Raw genomic sequence first — 8,422 nt, forward strand, 5'->3', positions numbered from 1 at the left:
CCGGGGAGGCGCCGCTGGAGCGCAGCCCCGCCCCGGAGGCGCCCATTGGCTGGCGAGGCTATATATGGGCGTCAGGCGGGGCCGCCCTTCCTCTCGGCTCCGCGCCGCCCGGGCCTCCACACGGCGTTGTCAGCGTGAGTCGGGGCCGCCGGGCGGGGGGCGCGGGGATGGCCGGGGGGAGCCTTCCCAGCCCTGCGGTAACGCCGGCGGGTTCTGCCCGCCCCGCTGCGCCGCCGGCGGCCGGGCCGGGCCTGGCCTGGCGGCGGGGAAGGCCGAGGCCTGCCGGGTGTAGCGCGGGAGGCGGCCCAAGATGGCGGCCGGGGCGGCTGGACCTCGTGGCGCGTCCCCCCCGGGCTGAGCCGGGTCCCTGTGCCCGCAGGTTCCCTGTCGTTGCTTCCAAAGGGAAACCCCACAATGTCCGGAGGCCTCGATGTCCTGCAGATGAAGGAGGAGGATGTCCTCAAATTCCTCGCTGCCGGGACCCACCTGGGAGGTACCAACCTCGATTTCCAGATGGAGCAGTACATCTACAAAAGGAAGAGCGATGGTAAATAGGCGGGAGAGGTGGCCCGGGTTGGGCAGCTGTGATCTTGTGGGCGCAGCGGGGGGGAGAAGGAAAGTGCTTGTGCTCTTTAGCATGGCTTCTCCATGGCCTGAAAGGAGCAGATGCCTTTGGTGACCAAACGGTGTTAACTCAGAGAAGTAAAATGAAATACAGATTTTGGAACAGTTCTCTTAGTTCTTGACTATCTTGATTGTAAAATTTGGTAAATCAGTCACAGCTGGTTTGGGCAATTTTGCTAGTTCTTGACTATATTAACAAAATGGTTTTAATGTCTTAGTGATGATTTCTACTTGTTTGCATTGGTCTTCAATCTAAGCTGCCCTCTTTTTTTAAAAAAAGATTAAAGCTCATACCAGGTGTAGGTTCTTGGTGGCAGATGCTGGAATGTGTGACCTTAAAACCATAAGGGGAAGATTTTCCTTGGAGTAGCTTTCCACTAGCTAGAATGAGGCTAGAATGTCATTTCATATGGGACATTGAGGTGCTGGAGCATGTACAGAGAAGGACAGCAAAGCTTTTAAAAGGTCTAGAAAACCTCATGAGGAATGACTGAAGGAGTTTGTTTAGTCTTGGGAAGAAGAAGCTCAGAGGGGACGTCATTGTTCTCTTCAACTTCCTGAAAGGAGTGGCCAGGCTCTTTTACCTTCCAGCAGAGGACCCGAGGAAATGGCCTTAAGATGAGACAAAGAAGTTTCAGATCAGATAATAGAAAAAAAAAAAAAAAAATCACTGCTTGGGTGATCAGACAGTGGAATAGGTTGCCCAGTCACTTTTAAGAGGGACCTGGATATGGTTCTGGGTGTTATGGTTTAGTGGTTACAGTGACCCTGCCGGGTGAGCAGTTGGATGAGATGATCTTAAAGGTCTCTTCCAACTGTGATGATGATTCTAGGAATTTTGGAGTAACCACAGCCATGTGACAGGTTTAATGGCAGAGCATCCTGTTTTAGCATCTTGTATTTGGTGGTTCCTCTAAAGCCTTTTGTTGCCAACAGGTATTTACATCATCAATCTGAAAAGGACCTGGGAAAAGCTGCTCCTGGCAGCTCGTGCCATTGTTGCCATTGAGAACCCAGCTGATGTGAGCGTCATTTCTTCCAGGAACACTGGACAGGTATGGACATCAGGAAGCCAGCAGTCTTGGGAGCAGGACTCCCCTGCCATGCATTGTTGCCTGCCAGTGACAGCTTGGTGATAATAGGGAATAACACCAGTTTTAACTATAGGAATGCTTTCTGTAAGCATGGTTTTTGTGTTACACTTGGCAGCTTAAAACCTGCTTCCCATTTCAGGGTGTTTGAAAACTTGTTTTTCTTCCATATCCTTCTTCCTGTTGGATTTCTGTCATATTAGTACAGTCTCCTGGTGGCCCCTTCTTCCCTGAAATACTGTGTGTCATTGGCAGTGATTTTTTGGAGACAGTAAGCACATGATACAAAAGTTGTCAAAGAAGAAATTTTCTCTGTTACTGAGAAAGGTATATTTGTAATTTTGACTCTAAATTTTTAGCAAAAACATTCTGTTGTAGAAGGTGATAACCTTTAAATCTCGCTAGTCACTGGAGTTTTTGAGCTTAGTTTCTTTAGGTAATTGCAGGTGGGGCCACAAACGTTTAGGGAGATTCAGGGGTGGGTTTCTAAAAGGAAATTTGGTTTCCCGTGGGCTTGATGTGCACACTATTAAAGCTTGATGCTGAGGTCAGTTTCTGGCCAATGAGCTCTCAAGTGTCGGAAGTGTGCCACAGCAAAGGATGGCAGGGTTTTCGCTAACGCCAGGAGAGGGAGGGGCTCCCTCTAGGATTGGAGTTTGATAGTAGGCCCTGCCACATGCCTGAGAAGTTAAAAGCTGTTGCAATTTCAATGGACACAGCTACAGTTTGTGTGTATTTACTACTGAGTTTTTTCCTGTAGTTCCTTCAAGTTCCTGGATAATGAAAGGATGTAGAAATAGTGGAAGAAAATGTACTTTGCTTTTTTCGTAACCTTTTTGTTTTATTCCCCTTTTCACGATCTGATTATGAGAGTTTGAAGTAGAGCTTGCCAATAACTTTAGGGGAAGAGAAGGCCTTTTTCCATAGCCTGACTTCCTGCTTTGCTGGTGGATATGATCTTTTAAACTCGTGGTGTAGCTCTTTTCAGTAACATTTTTATTTGGCCTCCTTCTGAGGTGGTGAGCCCTGATTTCACAGGTATTGACACAAATAGTTCAGTTAAATTTCGTGCATGTTCACTGACAGTGACCTGGTTGAAATGCAGTTTTCTGGCTTGGTTGAAATGCGCTTCTTCTGCTTCACCTTTGCCGTGTCCCTTTTGCAGCGTGCGGTTCTGAAGTTTGCTGCTGCCACTGGGGCTACTCCTATTGCTGGGCGTTTCACCCCTGGCACCTTCACAAACCAGATCCAGGCGGCTTTCCGTGAGCCACGGCTCCTGGTGGTTACAGACCCCCGTGCTGATCACCAGCCGCTGACAGAGGCGTCCTACGTCAACATCCCCACCATCGCCCTGTGCAACACCGACTCCCCGCTGCGCTACGTGGATATCGCTATTCCCTGCAATAACAAGGTAACACTTCATTCTGGCATTCCAGGCAGCTTCCTCCAGAGCATGCCGTGGGCTTCCAAGATGGATACTTTCTGCAAGGGAGGGTTGGCTTGCATCTCACCTGTTTCCTTGGGGGATGATCCTACCTAATGTCTCCTGCACACTGGCACGCGGGTGGGGAGGAGAAAATAAACTGCACACAGTTGGAGCTTGGAGCTGAGGCTGGTTTCTGGCCAAGGAACTCTCAAGTGTAGGACGTGTGCTATAGTAACCTGGCAGGATTTTTCGCTGACACCATGAGGGTCTTTGTGGCCCAATGAGTGGAGTTTGATAGTCCTTCTTGCCACAGATCATAAATATGCATGAAAGATAAAGTGAGTTGAGGGAGAGACTGCTCTGAAACATTACCTTGCCAGAAATCACCTGAAAGGTAAAGTCTAGGAAGATGAGAAGTTATCTTTGATCTTTATCTAGATGTCAGTCACCAAAACTAGTGTAAGCTTTGTTTATTTGGTCAAGTTTTCGATTTCTTCATTCTTGAATATGTGGTGAGCATTATCCCTGTCTTTTAGATGAGATTCACGTGGGGGTGGTGAGCCACATGAAACTCCATAACAGGAGTTACTTCAGGCCATGTTGTAATGGCACCATGACTTATGAAAATGCCAGTGGGAACTTGAAAAGTTGCCCCTTTTTTTGAGTCCAAGTACGTAAGTTTGGCATTGGCAAGTAATGTACTTCACCAAGCAAGAACCTTGGATTGGGTGCAAATGAGTCTTCTGCTCTTTCTGCAAAGGTTTAGCTTTACAGCAACTCTTACCTACTTTATTCTGTTCCAGGGAGCCCACTCAGTGGGTCTGATGTGGTGGATGCTGGCTCGGGAGGTCCTGCGCATGCGTGGCACCATCTCCCGTGAGCACCCTTGGGAAGTCATGCCTGACTTGTACTTCTACAGGGATCCTGAGGAGGTAGGAGCCTCATGGCAGGAAGTGTGTCTCTCTGAGATGTTTTGCTTGTGCTCCTATCCCATGGTCCCGCGTGTCTGCTGTTGAGGACAGGTTTTGCCAATATAATGATTGCACTTCACACTTTAATGTGGTGGCTGGTTAATTGTACTGCCAGTTGGTGCCTGTTGCCTGATATTTGATAGTAAGGGTCGTGTTCTGGGTTGTGTTCCTGGGAGACTCAGGCTGGGTTCTTGCATTGCAGATTGAAAAGGAGGAACAGGCGGCTGCCGAGAAAGCAGTGACGAAGGAGGAATTCCAGACTGAATGGACGGCCCCAGCACCTGAATTCACTGCTCCTCCTCAGCCTGAGGTTGCAGATTGGTCTGAGGGAGTGCAGGTGCCATCTGTGCCCATCCAGCAGTTTCCTACAGGTCAGTTTGGGGAAGTGTCTGTGGGAGGGGGTGAGGGGTATTGTTGTGGGTGGAAGGGGCTGGGGAGCACTAAGTATTGTTGTCTTTGTGATTGCAGAGGACTGGAGTGCCCAGCCTGCCACTGAGGACTGGTCAGCAGCTCCCACGGCCCAGGCTACTGAGTGGGTTGGCACTGCCACAGAATGGTCTTAACTTCAGCCCTGCTGTACTGTGAGAGAAATAAAGGCTGGTTTAGTACACGCTGTGCTGGTACTGCGTTTGTAGAGTTGTTGGCTGGTGGCGCATGGGTAGTAGGGGGCACAGTCCTCAGCCAAGAGCAGGGTGTCTGTTGCACCCTGCTGAATGGAGCTGGGGGCTGTGGGCTCTGTCCCTGCCTGCAGCAGCTCACTGGGCTGCCCCTCCTGTCTGTGTCAGTGTCTGGGGCTGGTTTCACATTTCCCGGCTTCCCTGGCTCCGCCCAGGTGAGGAGCTGGCAGTGTGTGTACTCTCTGGAGAGGAGCTGGTGACATGGAACAAAGCAGTTTGCTTCTGGTTGATTTTTTTTTTTGTTTAGTTTTGGGGTTTTTTTGTTGTTAGCAGCCCCACTGGGCCCACCCAAATGGGCTGTTCTTGTCATTCTGCTTCGGGTTTCACACCTTTGCAGGGTGAGGAAGGTTCTGGTGACCAGGTGTGGGAGGTGGCCTGACTGCACAGTGTGGAGAACAGAGCCCTTGAGTGGCAGCTGCTCCTCTGATGGAGTCCTAGCTTTAGCATCAGTATTACCAATTACTTCTTCAAAAGTCCTGCAGGAAGCTTCAAGAAAAAACACCATATTAATTCATCTGCTTTAACTCTTGAGGATTATACTGCTGTGATTATTGGCAGTAATGGGAGGTAAACCCTTCACCATGAGAAATGAGGTTTTGTTTGTTGGAGGTGAAGATTGCTCAGATTGGATCCTTTTTTCCATATTTGTGTGGTTGCAGATTCTCCTTTTTGTACCTTCAGCACTGCCAATCAACCTGTAAAAGAATCTTTTCTCATGACCTGTGCTCATTTAATTTTGCTGTAATAGTGCATATTAGCAGTAAAAAAAGCCTAAAGCAAGTTATGCATATTACTGCACAGTATCTGTCCAAAGCAGACTGATCTTTCTTCCTCTTGTCTTTACCTATTACATACAAGGTGACTAAAGATTTTGTTGATAATGAACAGTATTTAGCCAAGAGGCAGGTGAGCACTTCATTTGTTCCTGAAAGAGCCCTCCCTGTTCTGTTGGTGCACCGTGTCCCTCAGATGTGTGCTTGTGGCACATCCTCCAGTACTTTGCTTTCCAGCATCCTTCAGGGGGAGGCTCCTTCCTGCCACCTGAGGTCTGTCACTTGTGTGTTGGGTGGGTTGAGAGCCTGGTCATTTTGGGACTAAGCTGGATTGAGAGCAGCCTGTACAGCACCTGCTGATTGACTCCCCAGATCTGAGATTACCCCAAAAGGTTTGTTCACCTGGACTTTGTATTCACTCTGCCACATTAAAAATTTGCAAACTCAGACCACAGTCTTACCCCTCTGTACACTGAATCTCTGCTCCTACTGTTCCACCATTGTCCCTTTTCTTCATCTGTTGTGTAACTTCTTCATGCGAATGTGTTCCTGCTAATGAGTGTGTAGAAGTCAACAGACAGCTCCCGTGTGGGTGATGGTGCTGTTTTAAATCAATCAGTTCTGAGAACTTGCTACTGAAATATTCCTGGCGTGTTTCTGGAATGTGGCTGTTTTCATTTAAGTATTTCCTTAAGTATCACTTTGACTTTCATGATTGTTGTTCTTAGAACTGAGGACTGGCAGTGGCAGGTGGATGTGCACAGCCTGGTCAGGAGGCAGATGGCTGCATGTGGGTTCAGAATCACCGTGTTGGGTTAATTAACTGGGGTAGAGTGGGAGAGCTCGTTTGCCTGCAGCACTGGAGAGGGGATGAATAGCAGCCTTTCAGAGAAGGAGGCAGCCTTGGCTGTGACAGCAGAGGACGCATTGCAGGAAGGCTATGATCCTCAGCGTGCCAGAGGCACAGGGAAGGAAAGGTCTCAGCACATGAGTGGAGACAGCAGCAGAGACACAGCAGAAGATCCTACATCTGAGAGCTTCCCTTGTGGCAAATACCTGGCAGATGTAATCTATTGAGGCAGTGTAGAGGAACAGGGAGAGGAGGTAGGAGCAAATCCTAGAGACACTGCCTTGTTTATTGCTTTTTTTTTTTTTCTGGCAAGTGCAGTGTTGATGTTGAATAAGGCCAGCAGAGAACTTGTAACTGTGTTGTTCTGGATTACCTGATTTGACCCAAAATGGCTTAGGCAGAGGTCTCCATATAGTGACAATTTCCATTGAGGGTCATGGTAGTGTTTCCTTTCTCTGTGACCTTCTCTTTGTGGCTGATTTGGGTTGATGGAGCTGGGTTAAATGGGGCTAGGTGTGCTTCTTAGGATAGCCTTTTTCCAGAGTTGGTCTCAACAGGAGCTGGCTGGTGTTGCTGAGCATCGTATAACCCCTCTGGAGAAATGAGCTGTTGGAGGCCTTGCCAATATGCTACTGTGTGATCCATGAATCTCTCACACACGTGCTCTCTAGTTCCCTCCCTAACTTGTATGCCACCATTCACAGATGTTCCTTTCCCACTCCAGTCACTTCTTTGCCCAAATAATCACAGTATTTTTAGTATCCATGTATTATTGTAGGATTATACCAAGGCTTTTCATTTGTAGGAAGCAAAGGGTTTTATGCACAGTTAAAGATAGTCATCTCTACTTAAATCCAGGCTGCAAAAATGTTCCACTCATTGCATCTGTAGTCTGTTTTGCTTTGTGAAAAAGGCTATAGTATGTTTGATGCTGACTTTTAGAAGTATAGTGTACTTATATTGTGAGCCTGTTTACTGAAGTCAGTGCACCATGTAAGTAAGCATGGAAAGGAAACTGAGGTGTGTGTGATTGATGAATTTACCTCACTGCTCCTCTTAGGAGGCTTCCTCCTCACCCAGGACTATGAGCATGCAGTTGGAGTGGATCTTGTAATATAATTTTTTTTTTCTTCCTTGGATTAATAGCATCTTGATGGAGATAGACTCCATGGAGTAAAGCACATGGCAAATTTGCAGCTGTCATGAATGCAGCACTCTCTAAAGCTGTGTATCTTGAACCTTCTTTGGACAGATGAAATGTCTTGAGCATGTGTGTCCTGGCAGAGGGAGCAAAAAGAAAGACATTCCAGATTTATCTCATTATTGCTGTAGGACCAAGGTGTTGCTGGAGCATACTCCCCCCTGCCCTGCAGCTTCCAAAGAGACATCAGCCAGCATTTCAGGCAGTTTCTTTCCTCTAGCTAATGCTTGGCACTACCCTCTCCCAGCCCTTGCAGCCACAAAGCCTCAGAGCCAGTGAAAACCTCATCTGCATCGAGTCTGTATGGCAGGTAAAGGTAGAACAGTGTTACAGTTATGTGTTGCACTGGGAATAAATAACTTTATTGGTTATTGGCCCTGCAAAGAGGCAGACTGATAAACACACCTTGGGCATGGGTACAGTTGCTATGTCACAACACTGATTTTCTCAGTTTCTTGCTTTGTGGGGCACTGATTTCTGAACCTGTTTTCCTTCGGTTTTTTAGTACTTGTGATTTTAAGAATACTCACTACCATTTTTCTGCTGTCCAACTTAAGAAGCATGTCATTTTTATTTATACTTTATTCATTTATACACTCAGTAGTCACTGATGAACAAAACTACATAATGAAGATACCTTTTTGATTGTTATCTCTGTAGCTGAAAGAACTTGTCTTTTCTGGGCTGCTGCTTAAATCTTCAGTTTATAAAGTGTTAATAAAGACTTGAGTTCAACTGATGTGTCTTCTCATGTGACAGAGTCCTAAATATTTCTGTCAGTGTTTGTTTCACTGGCTACAAGATTGTTT

The 8,422-nt window shown here is 47.3% G+C and overlaps 1 protein-coding gene and 2 non-coding genes across 3 annotated transcripts; all 3 read left to right on the forward strand.

Moving 5' to 3' along the window:
- The first annotated feature begins 36 nt into the window (after positions 1 to 36).
- Positions 37 to 4,722, forward strand: RPSA (ribosomal protein SA). Its single transcript, XM_069007495.1, has 7 exons — positions 37 to 134; positions 380 to 547; positions 1,561 to 1,679; positions 2,881 to 3,126; positions 3,945 to 4,073; positions 4,315 to 4,483; positions 4,581 to 4,722. Exons 1-7 carry the CDS (start codon positions 65 to 67, stop codon positions 4,673 to 4,675), a joined length of 996 nt encoding a protein of 331 aa, XP_068863596.1. The 5' UTR covers positions 37 to 64; the 3' UTR covers positions 4,676 to 4,722.
- Positions 2,234 to 2,395, forward strand: LOC138106934 (small nucleolar RNA SNORA62/SNORA6 family). The gene has a single exon (XR_011149198.1). It is a non-coding gene; the product is annotated as a small nucleolar RNA SNORA62/SNORA6 family (small nucleolar RNA).
- On the forward strand, positions 3,298 to 3,456 carry LOC138106933 (small nucleolar RNA SNORA62/SNORA6 family). Its single transcript, XR_011149197.1, has one exon. It is a non-coding gene; the product is annotated as a small nucleolar RNA SNORA62/SNORA6 family (small nucleolar RNA).
- Positions 4,723 to 8,422: the final 3,700 nt, after the last annotated feature.

This window comes from Aphelocoma coerulescens, chromosome 2 (assembly GCF_041296385.1).
Source record: "Aphelocoma coerulescens isolate FSJ_1873_10779 chromosome 2, UR_Acoe_1.0, whole genome shotgun sequence".
NCBI lineage: Eukaryota > Metazoa > Chordata > Aves > Passeriformes > Corvidae > Aphelocoma > Aphelocoma coerulescens.

Coding starts and splice junctions, on each gene's coding strand:
- RPSA (XM_069007495.1), top strand. CDS start 65: ATGGGCGTCAGGCGGGGCCGCCCTTCCTCTCGGCTCCGCGCCGCCCGG. Junction 548..1,560: donor CTACAAAAGGAAGAGCGATG/GTAAATAGGCGG, acceptor TGTTGCCAACAG/GTATTTACATCATCAATCTG. Junction 4,484..4,580: donor CATCCAGCAGTTTCCTACAG/GTCAGTTTGGGG, acceptor TTGTGATTGCAG/AGGACTGGAGTGCCCAGCCT.